Source organism: Microcaecilia unicolor, chromosome 14, assembly GCF_901765095.1.
Source record: "Microcaecilia unicolor chromosome 14, aMicUni1.1, whole genome shotgun sequence".
In the NCBI taxonomy this organism is placed as follows: Eukaryota; Metazoa; Chordata; class Amphibia; order Gymnophiona; family Siphonopidae; genus Microcaecilia; species Microcaecilia unicolor.
Window position 1 is genome coordinate 30,962,865 of NC_044044.1, and position 20,114 is coordinate 30,982,978.

Sequence of the window (20,114 nt, forward strand, 5' to 3'; positions counted from 1 at the left end):
ATCCAGGAAGAAAGATGATAAACTTATCTGATTTATAGATTTCACTAGCTTTCATCTGTTTCTTCTCCCATGATGGAACTTCTTTTAACAGATAAGCTTTGTGCTTGAATTATGTTTCTTACTTATGTATAAGACGAGCAGAAAGCTTGTTGGTTAGAAGACTGTCACATGACATAGTCCAGGTAGGTGGATTTTTCTCTCTATATATAGATTCTCCAATATTTTTTTTAAACTTTAATTAGCTACTCCTTGAAATCCTTCAATATTGATTCCCTCAGGATTCCTTGATATCAAGAACTTCCTGTGTCCAGACCCCTTTGTAATGATTTTTCTTGGTTCATTGGTACCTGTAACCTTTTTCCTATAGGCACCTCAGTAACGATTTGTTCATGCGTCTTTGGTATGGGTAAACCTCCTCTTCTACAGACCCTATTGTAATGTTTATCTCATGGTTCTTTTGCACTGATAGATTTCTCTGTTGACCACTATCATTAATGGCTCCGCTCCTGTGGTTATCTGACAGGAAGAAGCTGGCCCAGAGGCTGCAGGATGCAGAGGAGGCTGTAGAGGCAGTGAACGCCAAGTGCTCCTCCCTAGAGAAGACCAAGCACCGACTGCAGAATGAGATTGAAGACCTGATGGTGGATCTGGAGAGATCTAACGTGGCCGCTGCAGTTTTGGACAAAAAGCAAAGGAACTTTGACAAGGTGTGAGGGGGAGCAAAGCACCCCAAGCTTAGAGAGAGAAAAGATCAGCCAAGTAGGTGAATGACAGTGCTGTGCACTACCATGAGGAAGGTCCCCAGTTCAGTCCCTGAAGATCCTGCTGAGGGAGCATTCTTGGCCCACATGGAGAAAGGAGTTGTGGTCATTGTGTAAGGGTGACACCTGGTGGCCACATTCAGGGCCTACGATTACAGAGTTCCAGAAGGAGCCCTGGTGCGTGGCCTCTGGTCCAGGATCTTAGCTGCAATGACCAGGCTAGGTATGTTGTTGAGTGAGATATCAAACAGGGCAAAACTCTGGAATCTCTGGAAAGGTGCACATGAAAGATCATGGCACCAGCAGATCCCCCAGTTCTAGTTCAGCTGGATGTACAAAGAAGCTCAAGGAAATGTCTGGGTCATAAAGAACAAATATAGAGGAAAAAAGGCAAGGTGAGAGGACTGCATAGAAACACATGAAAGGAAAAAGAACATAAGAATAGCCATGTTGGGTCAGACTGGTCCATCTAGCCCAGTATCCTGCTTCCAGCAGTGGCTAATCCAGAAGAGCAAAAAACTAATGAACTATGAAGTTAGTAACTTTGTAGTTCCTTCTATATACTGGTTTCCTTTTGTCTGATTAATTATCATACTAATACTAATACTGACTCAAGGAGCTCTTTAACTTTGCTTCACAACCTCCTAGATTCTGGCTGAGTGGAAGCAGAAGTTTGAGGAGTCCCAAGCAGAGCTGGAAGCCTCCCAGAAAGAAGCTCGATCTCTTAGCACTGAGCTCTTCAAGCTGAAGAATGCTTATGAGGAGTCTCTGGAACATCTGGAGACCTTCAAGAGAGAAAACAAGAACCTGCAAGGTAAGAACGTGAGTAGAAGGTGGGAGAAGAGCTGCTGACTAGGCCTTGGATCCAGTGGTGGGGGAGGAAAGTTTATGGTTAAGTAGGGGCATTTTCCTTGAGTTCAACATGCAGCTGAGAAAGTGAAGGTGGGATGGTCAAGAAATGGCCTCACCTCTACCATGGGATCCTTCTTGCATGTTCCCTATCAGGGCTCCCAAATCACTTCTCCTTTCCACACTTCTTGTCTTTTGCCAATAGAGGAGATCTCAGAGCTTACTGCACAGCTGGGAGAGCATGGGAAAAGCATCCACGAGCTGGAGAAGGTCCGAAAGCAGCTGGAACAGGAGAAGGTGGAGCTGCAGGCAGCTCTGGAAGAGGCTGAGGTGAGGAGAAACCTGATCCATCAACAGATCCAGCTGAGAACTGTCTTGCTTGCCCATGTTCGGTAAAATGTCCATGTGGATCTAGGACTAGTCTTGTGTCTGTGTAATAAGGTCTTTTGAGTCACAGAGCTCAAAACCAAGAGAATTTGACAGAGTTCCTGGACTGTTAGGCAACATACCCAAAAACAAACATGTACAAAATTGTACTCGGAGTTGCAGCTTTCTCTATAAAATTGGAAAAAGCTACTTCCTAGAGCAGAAGTTTTCAACCCAGTCCTCGGGGCACACCCAGCCAGTTGGGGTTTTCAGATCCTGAAAAGCCTGACTGGCTGGGTGTGCCTTGAGGACTGGGTTGAAAACCTCTGTCCTAAATTAATCAATGGATCCTCACTGTTTCTTGTGTCCACTTAGAGTCAAAAGTAGCTTTTTGAACAACAGATGGCTTGAAAACTTTGGTGCACTTAAAATATTATTGGTTCTGGTGAGGGTTCCCCATCCTTAATGAGAAAATCCTCAAATCTCCCCAGGCTTCTCTGGAGCATGAGGAAGGAAAGATTCTCCGAGTCCAGCTAGAATTTAATCAAAGTAAGGCGGACTTTGAGCGGAAGCTGGCAGAGAAGGACGAGGAGATGGAACAGGCCAAGAGGAACCACCAGCGGATGGTAGATTCCCTGCAGACCTCACTGGAGGCAGAAACCAGGAGCAGGAATGAGGCACTGCGAGTTAAGAAGAAGATGGAAGGGGACCTCAATGAGATGGAGATCCAGCTCAGTCAGGCCAACAGGGTGGCAGCTGAAGCTCAGAAACACCTAAAGCTAGCACAGACTAACTTGAAAGTAAGTGAAACTATGTCTAACAGTATAGTGTGTCCTGATCTATGGCATTTGTAGAACTGAGAGACCTGGCACAGAGTGTCCTTATTGGGGTAGGAACTTCTTAATGGTTTGGTTAGGTGCTGCCTGATTCTTTAGTGATGTGCTGTTCTGGCTTTTCCTGAATACGTGTACAAAAGAGAGGGTTCCAAGTACACCAGGAAACAAAAAGCACAAGTGGACCTCCAGAAACAGGACAAAGAGAATACCTTCTTATATCGAGTGCTCAAAGCTATGTGCCAATGTGATTTAAAATAGAAAGCACCCAATTAAAAAACATTTCCAATGTGAAGCACTGATAGCTGAAGGCTCCTTTCACCTCATGGACAACGTGACCGTCAATATTCTGCCCCTCCCTCACCTTCCTTTGATCTCTGCAGGACTGTCAGTTGCAGCTGGATGATGCTATCAGGAGTAATGAGGACCTGAAAGAGAACATCGCTATCGCAGAGAGACGAAACAACCTGCTGCAAGCTGAACTGGAAGAGCTCAGATCCCTGGTGGAGCAGACAGAGCGAGCCCGCAAACTGGCAGAGCAGGAACTGATCGAGACCAGTGAGCGGGTGCAGCTGCTTCACACCCAGGTAAAGAAACTCTCCCTCTTACTTCTACCAGGGTTCCTTCCTGGTCCCACTCCAGATCCAGCCCCACCAATTAATGTCTCATATCACATCTCCTTTTCTCAAACTGTTAGTGGTTCACCCCATATCAAAATGCCTCCCCTTCTCTCCCTTTCATACCAGTTTGCCCCATGATATTATTGGTGCATTAAAACACCCCAATATTTCTGCTACCATCCACCCTAGCAGTTCTTGTATGAATAGGCAATGTTATTTTCTCTGTCTGTTCTGTGTCCATCTAGAACACCAGCCTGATCAACCAGAAGAAGAAGATGGAGACAGACCTATCTCAGCTGCAGTCAGAGGTGGAAGAGTCTCTGCAGGAGTGCCGCAATGCGGAGGAGAAAGCTAAGAAAGCTATCACTGATGTAAGTGCCCAAGGCCTACCTTCTAAATAGTGCCAACAGCACTTTGATAAGACAACTTAGTTGGCTGATTGGTCAGTGGTAGTTACCTGGGATGTGCTACTCACAGATAGTAATGCATAGGGAGTAATGGAGGGCACTTAATTTCCATTTTGTTGAACCTCTGCTTTCAAGGGAATCTGTTGACTGGAGTTGGAGGTGCTTGTCTATTTAGTAGTGATGTCATTGAGTTGCTGAAGTTTCATTACCATTTGGCAATGTCTTAACAATTAAGATGGCTGTCGGATTACCTAAGGTGTTATACTAGTTCTTGGGCCTCAGTCGACTTTACCATGAATGTGGCCTTTCAAAAGATGCAACAAATGGCGAAGCAACCATTTTGGATTTGATTACTCGCTTTTCCAAATCTAAGCTCAAGGCAGTTTACATACAGTGGGCATAATTTTTAGCTGTGGCCAGCTAAATTAGCCCTGGATATTCAGTGCCGGGTTACATGTGGTCGCTGGCATGGAATATCCGGGCTAATTGCCCCGCTGATAACCACTGAAGCTTATGCAGGCCCGGATGGAATCTAAATATTTAAAGGTGTTTGGAACCCTCCGAGCCTCCTTCCCTTCCCCAGCCTGTGACATTAACAACCCCTCTCTTCCCCCAACATGCCCCCACCAACCACCCTCCCCCGGTCTGCCTAGGCTCTCCCCAGGCCTACCTTAACTCCTTGGTGGTCCAGTGGGGGCAATGGGGGCAGGAGTATTTCATTGAGTGTCCCCTAGTCTTTGTACTTTTTGAAAGAGTAAAGATCAATTTTGTAGACCTCAATCATATGCCCTTTGGAGATTAGTGCCCTGTCCACCATGTAGCAGAGCGTGCTCTAATCTGGCACTGAGGGCTGTGGCAACTTCACAGAGCCCTGTCCACTGGACCTATTAGCAGTTGTCTTCTGTCTCTCTTATCTCTTCCTTTCTAACTTTCTCTCGGACTATCAGGCGGCCATGATGGCGGAGGAGCTGAAGAAGGAACAGGACACCAGCACACACCTAGAGCGGATGAAGAAGAACATGGAGCAGACCATCAAGGACCTGCAGCAGAGGCTGGATGAGGCTGAGCAGATCGCTCTGAAGGGTGGCAAGAAGCAGCTACAGAAGCTGGAGGCCCGTGTGCGTGAGCTGGAGAATGAACTGGAAGCAGAGCAGAAGCGTAACGCTGAGTCTGTGAAGGGCCAACGCAAATTTGAGAGGCGCATCAAAGAGCTCACTTACCAGGTAGTGTTCCTGTAGGACATGTAATAGTCTTTCCAGAACATTCTCTCTGAGTGTATTAATATTACAAATGAAGAACTTTGCTAAGAGTTCCTCGGTGGTAGGGAGTCCTGACTAGAACATTCCTAGTTACTCCGTAGCTCAAGGTTTAACATTTACAATGTTCCTTGTCATTTGTCTAGAATGTTCTTTTATTCATAACTTTCTCAAACATTCCCAGATATTCCTTAGTTCTAAGCGATAGAATGTAGAGCATTCCAGAGAATTCTTTTTCATTAAAGGAAGCAATCTAGAATATCACTTGAAAAGTCTAGAACATGAGCTGCTTGACTTGAGTTGATAAGTTTAAACATAGAGGGCTGGATTCTATAAATGGTGCTCAAAACCTGGCACCAGGAAAACTCAGCGCTAAGCGCTATTATATAAAGGATGCAAGCATGGATCTCGCACCGAACTTTGGGTGCCAGATTTACGCCTACTGAAACCTGGTGTAAACGCTGGAGCCCGAGTTAGGCGCATTGACCCAGTATTCTATAACTAGGCGTGCAAATTTTTGGAATGCCCCCGAACATGCCCATGCTCCTTCCATAGCCACGCCCTGTTACAGAATAGCGCGCGTCCTGATGCGTGTGCAAATATTGAGTGCCAATTAACATCAATATTGGGCTGTTAGCATCCAATTATTGATGTCATTGAGCTTGTTAAGCAAGTAATTTGCACGTGCATCTCAAGCGCGTACACAAATTTTGGCCTGCAAATCTGGGCACCGTATATAGAATACGGCCCATAAGTCCTTATTGGGCTTTGTGGAGCTTAATGTAATGGGATCACTACAGGTTATGACCCGTCTATCCCCGCCCACCTTTCCTACCTTCCTCTCTCTCCCCACAGACGGAAGAGGACAGGAAGAACCTGGCTCGGCTGCAGGATCTGGTGGACAAGCTACAGCTGAAAGTGAAGGCGTACAAGAGACAGGCGGAGGAGGCGGTGAGTCCCTCTGGGCTGCACACTGTCTCTTTGTCTCTATCTGTTTCTATCTCTGTGTCTCTCCGATGATCCCATAATGATCCCTGTTCACTCTCTCCCTATCCATCCTTCTCTCTTCTTCCCTAGGAGGAACAGGCCAACTCCAACCTTGGAAAGTACCGGAAGGTTCAGCATGAACTGGATGAGGCAGAGGAGAGAGCTGATATTGCAGAGTCTCAGGTCAACAAGCTGCGTGCCAAGAGCCGTGATATTGGAGGAAAGGTGAGAACACAAATCACAGAGAGTATGTGCCATCCCACAATCCCCCCTGTCCCACACTGAGAGTGTGCACTATCCCAGAATCCCCTCTGTCCCATACCAAGAGTATGCATTATCCCAGAATCCTCTCTGTCTCACACTGAGAGTGTGCACTTTCCCAGAATCCTCTCTGTCCTATACTGAGAGTGTGCATTTCCCAGAATCCTTTCTGTCCCACATAGCATATGTATCATCCCATTATCCTATCTATTTCTGTACCCTAAGTTTCTGTCTTTTTGTGAGTTTTTCTTCCTTCTTTCCCCTCTCTTTCTCTCTTCTTTACAGAAACTCCCAGATGAGTAGTGACCCGCACCTCAGGACCTGTCAATGGCAGACTCCCCGCATGGGTTTTACTGGGCAACGTCTTATGTATATTTAGTAAATCGGAATCTGTAGCAATACTGAGTTAAATAAATCTGGTGTCATGGCAGTTTCTCTTTTCTGTTTTCTGACCAGCAGGAGAAAGGAATTCTCCATTCCACTACTCACACCCTCACACATGTGCAAGTACATACATGCATACATAGTCAAACATACATGTGCAATTATAGGCAAATATATATTATACAGGCAGGTGTCCACACTCCTCCTTTCCTCACTGTCCCATAGACCATTATTAAAATGACTTGGGGAAAATCCACTGCTTATTTCTGGGGTAAGCAGCATAAAATGTATTGTACTTTTTGGGGATCTTGCCAGGTACTTGTGACCTGGATTGGTCACTGTTGGAAACAGGATGCTGGACTTGATGGACCTTCGGTCTGTCCCAGTATGGCAACACTTATGTACTTATGTAATCCCAAGAGAGCTGGTACAGTCATTGTAATTCCTCTGAAGGGGGGTAAGGGGCCCACAGAGGCGGCCTCTGCCTCACCTCAAAATCCAAAACTTTATTGAAAACCCATTTTTTTCAACTAGCTTTTGGTCCATCAGCTGCTGTGACCTAGGGCCAGTGGGTATAGGACCCTCTTATTGTATGGCTGTGAATGCTTCTGTGTGACTGTACCCTTTAGTTTCATATGTTAATCTCAGAGTGCTCGATCCCCCTCTCTCCTATAAGAATTGGTGTTCTTTTCCTTGTACCTTGCTTGTTTTAAAATATTGTTAGCCGCTGTGCCCTGTGTGCAAAAAATGGCAAGATGTCAACTATTTTTAATAAACATATACCATAGCACCCTATGCAGAGAAGGGCATAGAGTGGCACCACAGGGGAAGAAAGCCTCAGAACCTCATCGCATAGACATACACATACTCCCACAGCACCCTCTTCAGGAAAGGGCAGGACTCAGGGGAGGCAAGAAAACCCTGGGCTTTATTACACATTAGCATGGTCATGGTTCAGCTCCCTTACCAGCTGTGGCTAGCTCTGCAATCACCCTGTCCAGCCAGCATCCATGGGGGCTGCGATCCTGGCAGGAGGTCTCAGTGACCCTGCTGGATGAGTCCCAGTGCATGAAGTACGGTGATGAAAGAAGAATCTAGGAGGACAGTGATATAAACAGTTCACATTGAGCATCAGTGAAAGGAAGCACGATCCGTACAGATCACTGATACAGCCAAGACAGGACAACAGACCATGTGCAAGTTCACTTCAGTCCATACAGAGAACCAAATCAGTGGTCCAAATACATAGTGTGTCATGGAGTCAGGGACAGCAGTCCATATGCAATCTCAGTGTATCAAAAGTGGAGACACCGATCTATGTATGGATTCATAACAGCCCTATTACCGAGCCCACGGGACAAATCCGTTTGGTCAGTTGGAGACATTACCAGGGTGTTAAAGGTCGCAGTGGCAGAGAGTCGTATAAGGGCAACTCTGAAGGCAGCGATTGGGGTGTGTATATTAACAGTTTATACCCAGGGGAAGTGTAGCTGAAGCAGGGAGGAGAGACAGAAGCAATGATACAGCTTCTAAATCAGCCACGATAACATTGTTCTATATACAGAGTCAGTGAATCAGGAGCAGGGATAGTGGTCCATACATAAAATCTGATTTGATTCAGGCTGCACTTTTATCACAGTCCTTGCATGGTGATGATTGCCTCTCTTCAAAAAATCCCACCTCACCCATCAACAGCCATCCTCCTCCTCCTCCTCTTCTTCCCCGCCTCCCTCCAGCATCCCCCTCACCTCTCCCTCCTCTGCCATGGGTTGCTTGCGATACCTCCTGCCACGAGGGGTGGAGGGAAGGCGAGGCCCAGCCTTGGTCTTTGACTTGGCTTTGACCTTCCCCTTTTTAGAGTGGACAAGTCGGTGTTTGTGGAGGTGGCCAGAGGTTTTGAAGGCCTTGCTGCAGTCCGGGCACACATAGGGCCTTTCGCCGCTGTGGATCTTCAGGTGGCGTCGAAGCAGGAAGGAGTATGTGAAGGCCTTGCCACATTCGGAGCACAGGTAGGGCTTCTCGCCAGTGTGTACGCGCCGGTGCTCTGTCAACTGCGAGGAGGTAATATAGGCCTTGCCACAAGCCTCACACCTGTAGGGCCGCTCACCGGTGTGGGTGCGGGCATGCTTGGCCAGGACAGATGAGCGGGAGAAGTTCTTGCCGCATTGTTCACAGCGGAAAGGACGCTCGCCAGTGTGGATGCGCTGGTGGCGAAGAAGATCGGAGGAACGGAAGAAGTTCTTGCCACACTCCTCACAGCGAAAGTTGCGCTCACCGGTGTGGAAACGTTGGTGCTGTACCACATCCCAGGGCCGCAGGAAGCTCTTGCCACAGAGTGGACAGGCGTGTTTCCGCTCAGCCCAGTGGATGCGGCGGTGCTGGGCCAGGTGGGACGAAGACATGAAGGCCTTGGCGCACTGTGGGCAGGCAAAGGGCCGCTCCCCTGTGTGTGAACGAGAATGGTTCTCCAGCTGCACTGACTGGGCGAAGCTCTTGCCGCATTCAGGGCACTTGAAGGGTTTCTCGCCACTGTGCGTCATCTCGTGGCGAAGCAGTGCCGAGGAACGGAAGAAGGCCTTACCGCACAGCTTGCAGGCATAGGCCCGGCCCTCTGGGTGTGAGCGCATGTGATAGCGCAGGTCCCAGAGCCGAGGGAACTCAGCACCACAGCGCTTGCAAGGGAATGCCACCGAGGCCACCTCCGCATGCTGGGAAAGTGGTGCCGACTCAGCTGCCTCCTCCATGGCAAAGGGGATGGGGGTAGACAGTCACCAAATCCTCACCATCAGCAGCTCAGTACCTGCAAGAGAGAGAAAGAAGAAACATGGGAGATTCTCCAGACCAGAGTCGAGCGAGGGAGACTCCGTGTGATGGCTCCATAGCGAGAGAAGAAGGACAGAGAGGGAAATAGTGCTAACCTGGCTCATGTATATGGTGATGTGGCTGCAAACAGGGAGGGAGAGAGAGAGAGAGCATCATATGGCTTTCGTGCATGATGACAGGGCTGCAGACAGAGACAGTGTGAGAGAGAGCACTTACCTGGTATTGTGGACAGAGGTGGAGCTGCAGACAGACAGAGGGAGTGACAGACAGTATGAGAGAGCGCTCAGCTGCTTCTTGTGAATGATAACAGAACTGCAGACAGAGCGAGAGGCAGACAGAATGAGAAAGGGCTCACCTGTATATGGTGGCAGAGTTTCAGACTGACAAAGTGAGAGACAGCCAGTCAGACAGGGTGAGAGAGAGCTCACCTGGTTCTTATGCACATTGACAGAGCTGCAGACAAGACAGGGCGAGAACCAAAGACATAGGGTGAGAGACTCTTGCTTGTGGAGACAGAGCTGCAGACAGAGTGACTGACAGACAGACAGACAGACAGGGTGAATGAGCTTTTCTCGGGTTCTCATGCATGGTGACAGGGTTGCAGACAGACAGAGTGACAGTATGAGAGGCCACTCACCTGGACCTGGTGCGTGCTGACAAGGTTGCAGACAGAGGAAGAGACATCCAGACAGCATGAGAGAGTGCTCACCTAGATCTGGTGCATGGTGAGACGGTTGCAGACAGACAGAGGGAGAGACAGACAGTATGAGAGATCTTTTCTCTGGTGCTTGTGCATGGTGACAGGGTTGCAGACAGACAGAGGCAGTGACAGTCAGACGGTATGAGAGAGTGCTCACCTGGCTCTGGTGCATGGTGAGAGGGCTGCACACAAACAGGAGCAGGGAGGCCTGTGTTTCAGTTGTGGACAGCAGACAGGCAGAGCGCAGGCGCTGAGAAAGCAGCCACTCCTCTCCCCTCCCTCCCTCCCTCCCTCCCTCCTCTTCTCTCCTGCACTCGGCTTGACAGCAAGAAAGCAGGCTCAGCCCTCTGTTATCCCACCCCACAACAGCAAAGAGAGGAAATGAGTCCTGTTTCCTCACCCCATAGCAGCACAAACATGGAGATTCCTAGCCCCCTCCACTGCGGTGAAGACTGGGAAAAGATTTCTACTACTACTACTTAACATTTCTAGAGCGCTACTAGGGTTACGCAGCGCTGTACAAAATAAACAAAGAAGGACAGTCCCTGCTCAAAGGAGCTTACAATCTCTCCCCCCCCCCAACCAATGGAAACATCCCCCCCCCCCTCCAGCAATGGAGATAGAAAGATTAGTCCTCTATCATCCCCAGGCAATGGAGATAGGAAGACATCTTCTAACACCTCTCACCCCACCCTCCACCCCCACCCAGCAATAGAGACAGGAAGATGAGTCCTCTATCATCCCCCTCCTCCCCCCAGTCCTCTATCACCTCCTCCCTGCCACAGCAATGGAGACAGTCAGAGGACTCCTCTCTTTGTCTCCTTTGCTGGGGTGGGGGTGATAGAGGACTCATCTCTCTCTGTCTTGCTGGGGGGGTGATATATGACTCTGTTCCCTATCACCCCTAACCCCCATCTTCAATTCTGGTTGCTGTATCTCAAAAAAATATATAGCAGAATTACAAAAGGTTCAAAGAAGAGCAACCAAAATGATAAAGGGGATGGAACTCCTCTCATGAGGAAAGGCTAAAGAGGTTAGGGTTCTGCAGCTTGGAAAAGAGATGGATGAGGGGGGATATGATTGAGGTCTACAAAATCCTGAGTGGAGCAGAACAGGTAAAAGTGAATCGGTTTTTCACTTTTTCATAAAATACAAAGACCAGGGGACACTCAATGAAATTACATGGAAATACTTTTAAAACAACTAGGAGGAAATATTTTTTCACTCAAAGAATAGTTCAGCTCTGGAACTTGCTGCCAGAGGATGTGGTAGCAGTGGCTAGCATTTCTGGGTTTAAAAAAAGGTTTGGACAAGTTCCTGGAAGAAAAGTCCATAGTCTGTTATTGAGATGGACATAGGGGACGCCACTGCTTACCCCGGGATTGGTAGCATGGAATGTTGCTACTATTTGGGATTCTGTCAGGTACTTGTGACCTGGATTGACCACTATTGGAAACAAGATACTGGGCTAGATGGACCATTGGTCGACCCAGTATGGCTATTGTTATGTTCTATCCCTCCCCCCCCCACAAGCAATGGAGACGAGGAAGTGAGTCTTATCAACCCCCCCCCCCCCCCCCCCCACAAGCAATGGAGACGAGGAAATGAGTCTTATCAACCCCCCCCCCCCCCAGCAATGGAGGCAGAGAGATGAGTCCTTTAACACCCCACCCCCCAGCAATGGAGACTGGGAAACGATCGTTATCGGAAACTCCCATTTTTGTAGAAGGTCTTGGTTCATGACCTCTCTCAAAGTCCACTGAACAAGCTGGTCCAGTTCTGGTTTTGCCTGCTGGCATGCAGAGATCCATAATTCTGATTTTCTTGTTAATTTACCTACGACATCAGAACTAGAAGTCCCTGAGTGCAATGGGACAAAACCAGGGTGGGGTGAGATGGTGAGCATAGACAGTTACCGCAGTGTCAGTGGACAGGAAATCTCACACACACATACACAAGTTACACTTGTTCCTTTTTATTTTCATCACAGTTATTACAAGAAATAAACAGTCCTTGAGTTCCATCAATAACACACGTTTGCAGAGCTGCCAAATTACCCAGTTCCAGGCTGGAGACTTTTAGGTTAGAGACCTGGTTTTGAACTTCCTTCCCAAGGCAGTGTGGGATTTGTAGTACCTGATCCTGCCCATTGAAATCAGTTCTCAAAGTCCCATAATGCACCAGGGTGATCAGAAATCCAGGACTGTCCAGCTTGGAACTGGCTAACTTAGCATCTCTGAGTTTTCTGGGTCTCGTAGGTTCCAAACTTCCTATGTTACTGAACTCAGTGCAAAGGGGTGACCATTTCCTCTATGGGTTGCAGAGCTGGGTGATGGGAAGGTTGCCGCTGTTTTCCACATTAAACAGAGACACCGGGCAGGATAGCCTGCTTCTGCTCTCTTTTCCCCCAAGCCTGGGGTGAGGGAAGGGCTGCCTGCATTAGCCCAGAGCATAACTCCAAACAGAAAAGATGCAGCTGCGGCAGTAATTAGACTATATAAAATAACATTGTTAATTATTTGCCCTGCACAGATGGAAAGGAGTCCAAAGGAGCCTTGCACTTAGTTAAGAGTACAGCCATCACTTCGAGAGGTGGGTGGGTCGCTCTGGCTGGCAAGGTCCTGCTGTACCATCTCTGCGTGGTAGATCTCATAAACATCATAAGAGAAGACTGCAGTGAGCACAAAGCCAAAGAGCTGGAGAGAGAAGAAAAAGAAAAATTACAAGACAATACAGGCATTGGCCTGCAACTACTGCACAGTCACACCATGCTCTGAAGCAGTAACAATGCTCAGTGACATCACAGCACAGCTGCACCATGCTCTGATGGTGTTCAGCAATATAATAGCACAGTCGCACCACAGTCTAAGCCTCTAATGGTGCTCAGTAATGTCACTACACTACCGGTTTTGTGCTCTGAGACTCTAATAGTGCTCAGGAATGTCACCGCACTGCCGCGCTGCGCTCTGAGGCTCTAATGGTGCACAGGAATTTCACAGCACAGCCACAGCATGCTTTGTTCCATTGGAGGGAACAGGAGAGATGAAAAACTGTCAACTCACCGCAGCGGCCACGGCTCCACCCTCCCCTCCGCTTCTGGTTGCTGCAGCGATCGACACAACTAGGAAAATGATCACTGCACTGACGCAGCGTAGGAAGTCCTGAGGAAAGAAGAAAAAGAAAATAAATTAGCACAGCAGAATCCCAAATTTGGCTCGCGCAAAAACAAGAAGTCATGTAGAATAAAGCACCTAGAATCATACAGAGTTAGAGCTAGAAAGAACTTCAGGAGGTCAGGGAAAGACATGGCCATACTGGATCTCAGAGGTCATCTAGAATCATAGAACGTTTGACCTAGAAGGAACCTCAGGAGATCAAGGAAAGGCAAGGCAGATCTCAGGAGGTCACCTAGAATCATAGAACCTTTGAGGTAGAAGGAACCTCAGGAGATCAAGGCAAGGCAGGACTGGATCTCAGGAGGTCATTTAGAATCCTAGAACATTAGAACTAGAAGGAACCTCAGGAGGTCAGGGAAAGACATGGCCATACTGGATCTCAGAGGTCATCTAGAATCATAGAACGTTTGACCTAGAAAGAACCTCAGGAGATCAAGGAAAGGCAAGGCAGATCTCAGGAGGTCACCTAGAATCATAGAACCTTTGAGGTAGAAGGAACCTCAGGAGATCAAGGAAAGGCAAGGCAGGACTGGATCTCAGGAGGTCTTTTAGAATCATAGAAAGTTAGAGCTGTAAGGAATCTCAGGAAATCAAAGAAAGACAGGCAGGACTGGCTTTCTTAGCGATAGGAAAAGACAGTAGATAGATGGGCAGACTGGGTAGGCCATATCGCCTTTGTCTGCTGTCATTTTCTATGTTTATATGTTGATATGGATCTCAGGAGGTCACCTACAATCATAGAAAATTAGAGCTAGAAGGAACATCAGGAGAAAAAAGAAATCAGGTCAGAATTGGATCTCAGGAGGTCATGTAGAATCATTCAGATCAGAGAAAGATAAAGCTGAAAGGATCTTTAGGAACTCTTGTTGAGTCATAGGATGATGGGGCTCTAGCTTACCTCTAGAAGTTATCTAAAATTATGGAAAAATGGAACCAGAGGGGCATCAGGAGGTCATCTATACTCATAGAAAGATGGGATTCTGGCAAGCATCAGGAGGTTATGTAGAAGAGTCCTCCTTTATTCCACCCTGCTTCTGCCTGTAGACAGACAAAGCTTGGTTTAACCTGCCTTTAAAACCACCATGAAACAATGTTTAAATACCCCTTTCTGCTGTCCTTATTCTCCTTATGGTAAGTCATGGTTATTGTTTTTCCTTCATATGTTCTTCTCCACGCCTCTGTCCTGAGGTATTCTGCTACTTGTTCGTTCAATCTTTCTGTTTTGAAGCAGGATTACCAGTGAGCTCCCAACCATCAGGGACAGTTTAAGCCAGGTCTGGATTTTAGTGATTCAGACATCTTATGACCCAACATGAGATTCATTGGGACTATGTCAATGATAGGTCCCACATTGTCAAGCCGAGCTACCCCTGGTTTTGCTAGAGTGCATGAAGGGAATCCACCAGACTCTCTGTCATAGTTTAGCAGGTACTGGGAACCACTGGTGGTGGGCCTGAGTGATTGGTCCACTCACCATGCATGGCCAGTTCAGGCCCGAGAAGCGCTGGTAGCACTGTGTGCTGTAGATGAAGAGGAAAGCCAGGGTGATGAAGAACTCCAGCAATGCAGCTGCCATATACGAGGAGAGTGAGGCCACCAAACAAATAAACACAATCATGCAGAGTGCCTGAGGAGAGGAAGAAAGAAACAATCAGTCAGTGAGGAGAGGGAACTGAAGGAAGGAGGACTGTGAGAATGGAGGACCTGAGACCCTGGAGACAGAGAAGCAGAAATAGGGGGTGGGGGGAGGAGGAGGAGGGAGTGAATGATACAGTGACAGGTGTCCCTTCCTTAGGCTGTAGGTAGCCATGTCAAGACGCTGAGTCAGAGGGGCGTGGCTCAGGCCAGGAGGAGGTTAAATGCCCTGGAAAAAGTTGCCAACTCTGCAGTTTCCTCCTTGAATTGAGTGGGCTTTTCTAAGCTGGCCACTGGTGCTTTTCCTTGGTCTAAGGTTGCTACTTTTTGGATGAGTTTTTCTCATGGCCATATCAAGGTTTGTTTCATGGCCACATCGGTCGGTCTCGCTCCCCCACTCCTGAGGTAGCTGTTTTGGGTGTTGTGCTATTTTGGGCTGGGAAATTTTCCCCACATCTGGCAACTCCAGTGCGTTTTTTCTAGCAAAAAAGGTGCCGGTACTCAAATGCTTGGCCACTCTTCAGGGGTGGGTTGATCCCTGAGAGGGACTCATCCCACAATAGCCAGGCCCCCTGCAACCAGTCACAGAATCTATGACAAGGCAGAATTGTTGTGTAGAGCCTGAGCTCTTTCATTAAAACTTGGGGATCATGGGTCAGTTTTCTTTTACTTCATTGTTTCAATTCAGTATAGGTAGCTAAGTCATTTCCTTTAAAAACTCAATGAATCAATGTTTCAATCAAGTTTGTCTTCGTCAGCTTTACGCCAACATTTTATCCGATATAAGTGGCTTTTTATTTGATCCAGTGGGTAATTGCCGTGCAATAGCCAATTGAATGAAGACATCTAATTGTATCACTGATAGCATCCTCGGCCTTAACTATGAAGAATCCGGATGTGACATCACGTTTCTCGGTTGACATTTAGCGGAAAACTTTAAAAATGATTCTAAACATTAGCTCCGTTTGATTCCATAGACAGCTGACGCTGCTCAGAACTTTTTTGCCCGTTTTTGAGTACAATTCAGCGCTATACTACCATTATAGAGGTAAGATTAGCGAGCCTTCTGGTGTAACAGTATTTTTATATTATTTTCTTTATATTATCTATTATCTTTTGTTCAGCATAGTTTCCTTCAAAACGGGGGTTGAAACACTGATTAAGAGGTACAAATAGTGAGCGTGCTTGGGATACGTTATTTTATTTTATTTTTATTTTTTTATAATGTTCACAATTTTTTGTCCCACATAGTTTTCCGAAAACGGGGGTTATAATTTCACATCTTCTCTCAATATCTCCATCAAAACACTAAACATCATAACAAGTACCTTTTGGACCATTTTATTATGGAGCCGTACACACTAATAGACTTTCGAAGATGTTTTCAAGTAATAGTTCCGTTTGACTTTGCAGATATGAAACGCTGCCTTTAATCGCTGCGCGTGATACTGTTCTGAGTATCGATTAGTGATACGACATTAGCAAGAAGGTAAGAATAGCGAGTTCATTGCTGTAATGACACTGATATACTGCACATTATTTCTGTCCTACTGAATTACTTATAATACAGATATTCGGAATAAAGGTAGATACAAATGAATTTAAACATCTATTTAATACATTAGAATTTTGAATCAACTACCTAGGCTCACGTTGACTTTATGGCTATGGCACTGATAAATAGTTAAGTATCTAATATTACCAGTTCATCGGACAGAACGTTTCTTATCCTTTTCAAGTTAGAAGTATATTGATTTATGAGTTTCCACATGGTGACCTCTCAGAAGTTTCAGTTTACCAGATAGTTGAGAACTAACATTTTTCCGAAGTGCCCTCTAAATCCATCAAATCCTCGTTACAATTTTGATTATATTTTAATCTCCCATAGATATATATATTTCCTTGAGATTTGGATAGGATTAGCTACTATCAACAGTGAGAAGGTAAATAATAATTATTTTTTATGTATTCTCTGAATATGTACTTTCACCCTACCAAAGCTGGCAGTTTTACCCGATGCAATTCAAAATGCCAAAATTCGATTGCTAGTTACACGGTGTTATGTTAATTTATTTAATTTGAAAATATTTTATGTATATCATCATACACTGCGCATATAACAGATATATATTTTTTATTTTTATATTTCATATATTATCCATACCTCAGTTTGTCACAATGCAACATTGATTGAATGTTTGGAAGATTTTTTTATATGATAAATTATCCATTGTCTACTGCCCATAGTGTTTCACACAATCTGATATAGATTTGTGCACAGTAAATACTAAAAATGGTTCCTATTGCTCATATATATATATATATATATATATATATATTATATTGTATATACTTTTAAAATACAATGATCTCTTTAAGTGTGTATTTGTATTGAACTGCAGTAGTCTTTTTATTATTCATTTTTTTTATTATTCATTTACTGTATTTTGAGTTATGTTATTCTTATATTGCTGGCTTTATTTTATATATATGGAACATCTCTTGTAATAGTACTTTGTTTTATACTGTCTTTTCTGTTTTATTTGTTTTTATCTATTCTATGTAATTTATTATGTTCTTGGTTTGTACAGACTCCTGACGCAGGCCTATATGGCCGAAACACAGCTGTGTCGAGTCCAGTTCTCCCCACCAATTTATGGCTAATAAAGGATATTTTTTAATTTTCACCATCAGAGTTTCGTCTTTTTTATGTATTTATATTTTTAAATACAATTTTATTTTTATTTTCTATTTATTTTTTAATTTTTATTGTTTATTTTCGTTTTGGTTTTTGTTAGTCATCTTCGCTGTTTTGTCTTCTTTCCTTCAATTTTAGCAGACAATGGAAAAAGTGCCAGTACTCAGTACCCCCAAGTACCCCCTCAAAAAAAGCCCTGGTAAATGGTATGTGAAAACTACCCATAGTCCTTGTGGGCATAAGTACAGACTGATGGTTTTGTATCCTTTGTGTGGCTATTCTTTTGCTTGGACTGCAACTGATCTTTGACCCCCCCCCCCCCCTCTCCCAGAAGCTGCCACCCTAGGTGACCATGTAGTTTGCCTAATAGTTAAGACAGCCTGGGAAAGTCAAGACCAGAAGAACAAGGAGGCAGTGAAGAGGGAAAAACAAGACTTTGTGGAGGTAGAAACTCAGATTCTAAGGGCACAGGACAGTGAAGGGGAGGACATGAGATTCAGGGCACAGAACAGGGGGAATGCAAGTGAATACAACCCTACCCCCCAGCAATGAGACACTATCCTGCCCCAAACACTCCCCTTAGGCACACACACACTCACCCATCATCCAGAAACGAAACCCACATCTAACACTAGAGAGACCACCCCCCCCCCACAGTAATGAGACCCTGCACTACCCAGAGAGACTCCCCATATATAAATACAATGAGACCAAACTCTGCCCCAGACAGACCCCACTCACTCATAAACACACACAGCTGCATTATCAAGAGAGATGGATTTATCTATGTCGCAGATAAAAAGACCCTATTATATACACAAAACACATATACCATCCCCCCCCCCCACACACACACCACCCTCTGACACGAACCAAAAGTTAACAAAAGTGCCCCAGAAAGATGTCTTCGTACATATGTTCACAGCACTCTGCCAGAGAGACTCCCTCACACACACCCTGAAATCATAGCAAAACAGAACACAGGAGCACATCTGCCTTCACACCACATCTGGAAGAGTGAAATCAAGAAGCCCAGCGGGGACACAGATACCCAGAGAAAGAGACAGACAGATGGAAATAGAGCTCTGAGAGTCTTTACCAGCTCTGCTGCCAGTAACATGCCTTTCCTGGACCTCAAGAAACTTTTATCCAGAACCAAGCTTGGGGCTTCTCCGGAGTCCGGTTCCCTCTCTCCCCGGAACATCCCTTTGGAGGAGGCAGCAGAGTTCAGAAGCAGAGATTAGAAAGAAGATAGTGATTCCTCAGTCCTGGAAGTGGGAGACCTCCCCTCACCGCCCATCAAAACGTTTTCCGCAGGAAAGGGAAACAGAAACCCTCTAGTGAGAGAGGGGGGAGAGACAGAGACCAGATGTAAGAAAGAGCTAACACAGGCCCTCTGTAAAGAACTGAAACATGCACAAAGGGCTATTTGTGTCTCTCACCATCATCATCCCAGTACACAGCGTATGTGCACTAGGAAACCCACAGTTGTGTACAGCCACATCCCACCGAAAGACACGTGAATACACATATCCATAGGCCATGTACAATGTGTGTCCACCAGGAGACAGGGACAGACATTTTCACAGCCTGCCTTCCCCTCATTCTATAACAGATTGCCTAGTTAGGTGACTGTTCCATAGGCGGGTCTTGGCATAACTTCCCGTGACTAAGTTTAGTTGCGCAGAAAGGTGCTCGGCATATTCTCAACTACCCCAACTTGACATTTCGTCCTTTAAATTGTAAGCTCTTCTGAGCAGGGACCGTCCTTATTTGTTAATTTGTACAGCGCTGCGTAACCCTAGTAGCGCTCTAGAAATGTTAAGTAGTAGTAATATTCTATAAACCACATGGAAATTTAGGCTTATTTTATAAAGTACACCTAAATTCTGGTCGCCGTATCTGAAAAAAAGATATCGTGGAATTAGAAAAGGTACAGTAAAGGGCAACGAAAATGATAGAGGGGATGGGATGACTTCCCTATGAGGAAAGGCTAAAGCGGCTAGGGCTCTTCAGCTTGGAGAAAAGGCAGCTGAGGGGAGATATGATAGAGGTCTATAAAATAATGAGTGGAGTTGAACGGGTAGATGTGAAGCGTCTGTTCACGCTTTCCACAAATACTAGGACTTGGGGGCATGCGATGAAGCTACAATGTAGTAAATTGGAGAAAATGTTTCTTCACTCAACATGTAATTAAACTCTGGAATTCATTGCCAGAGAATGTGGTAAAGGTGGTTAGCTTAGCAGAGTTTAGAAAAGGTTTGGACTGCTTCCTAAAGGAAAAGTCCATAGACCGTTATTAAATGGACTTGGGGAAAATCCACTGTTTCTGGGATAAAGCAGTATCAAAGCAAACAG

General features: G+C 45.8%; 3 protein-coding genes across 7 annotated transcripts in view; 1 reads left to right on the forward strand and 2 right to left on the reverse strand.

Moving 5' to 3' along the window:
- The window catches only part of LOC115458003 (myosin-6), a 31,883-nt gene extending 24,910 nt beyond the window's left edge, over nucleotides 1–6,973 (forward strand). For 2 of the 3 annotated variants that reach the window (XM_030187747.1, XM_030187748.1), the window contains 10 exons: nucleotides 524–707; nucleotides 1,410–1,575; nucleotides 1,816–1,940; nucleotides 2,468–2,776; nucleotides 3,193–3,396; nucleotides 3,675–3,800; nucleotides 4,784–5,059; nucleotides 5,948–6,043; nucleotides 6,170–6,304; nucleotides 6,626–6,973. In XM_030187747.1, coding sequence (XP_030043607.1) covers nucleotides 524–707; nucleotides 1,410–1,575; nucleotides 1,816–1,940; nucleotides 2,468–2,776; nucleotides 3,193–3,396; nucleotides 3,675–3,800; nucleotides 4,784–5,059; nucleotides 5,948–6,043; nucleotides 6,170–6,304; nucleotides 6,626–6,643 — 1,639 coding nt within the window. In that variant the 3' untranslated portion in view covers nucleotides 6,644–6,973. Of the gene's footprint in view, nucleotides 1–523; nucleotides 708–1,409; nucleotides 1,576–1,815; nucleotides 1,941–2,467; nucleotides 2,777–3,192; nucleotides 3,397–3,674; nucleotides 3,801–4,783; nucleotides 5,060–5,947; nucleotides 6,044–6,169; nucleotides 6,316–6,457 lie in introns of all 3 variants that reach the window. The other variant, XM_030187749.1, reaches the window with a different exon arrangement.
- A 579-nt stretch (nucleotides 6,974–7,552) lies between these two features.
- Nucleotides 7,553–10,487, reverse strand: LOC115458015 (zinc finger protein 239-like). Of its 3 annotated transcripts, none has more exons than XM_030187772.1 (3): nucleotides 10,405–10,479; nucleotides 9,903–10,000; nucleotides 7,553–9,524 (listed from the first exon to the last, which is right to left on the reverse strand). In XM_030187772.1, the coding sequence occupies exon 3, from the start codon at nucleotides 9,466–9,468 to the stop codon at nucleotides 8,413–8,415; it is 1,056 nt and encodes a 351-aa protein (XP_030043632.1). In that variant the 5' UTR covers nucleotides 9,469–9,524; nucleotides 9,903–10,000; nucleotides 10,405–10,479; the 3' UTR covers nucleotides 7,553–8,412. The 3 variants fall into 3 exon arrangements, with proteins under 3 accessions (XP_030043632.1, XP_030043631.1, XP_030043630.1); XM_030187771.1 differs by lacking the exon at nucleotides 9,903–10,000 and adding an exon at nucleotides 10,185–10,262 and having other exon boundaries at nucleotides 10,405–10,473; XM_030187770.1 differs by lacking the exon at nucleotides 9,903–10,000 and having other exon boundaries at nucleotides 10,405–10,487.
- Nucleotides 10,488–12,202: 1,715 nt separating this feature from the next.
- Nucleotides 12,203–19,077, reverse strand: CMTM5 (CKLF like MARVEL transmembrane domain containing 5). The gene is made up of 4 exons (XM_030187465.1): nucleotides 18,856–19,077; nucleotides 14,898–15,050; nucleotides 13,310–13,408; nucleotides 12,203–12,943 (listed from the first exon to the last, which is right to left on the reverse strand). Exons 1-4 carry the CDS (start codon nucleotides 18,958–18,960, stop codon nucleotides 12,809–12,811), a joined length of 492 nt encoding a protein of 163 aa, XP_030043325.1. The 5' UTR covers nucleotides 18,961–19,077; the 3' UTR covers nucleotides 12,203–12,808.
- Nucleotides 19,078–20,114: the final 1,037 nt, after the last annotated feature.

Coding starts and splice junctions, on each gene's coding strand:
- LOC115458015 (XM_030187770.1), bottom strand. CDS start 9,468: ATGGAGGAGGCAGCTGAGTCGGCACCACTTTCCCAGCATGCGGAGGTG.
- CMTM5 (XM_030187465.1), bottom strand. CDS start 18,960: ATGTTCCGGGGAGAGAGGGAACCGGACTCCGGAGAAGCCCCAAGCTTG. Junction 13,409..14,897: donor GCCTGAACTGGCCATGCATG/GTGAGTGGACCA, acceptor TTCTTTCCTCAG/GACTTCCTACGCTGCGTCAG. Junction 12,944..13,309: donor GTGGAGCCGTGGCCGCTGCG/GTGAGTTGACAG, acceptor TTCTCTCTCCAG/CTCTTTGGCTTTGTGCTCAC.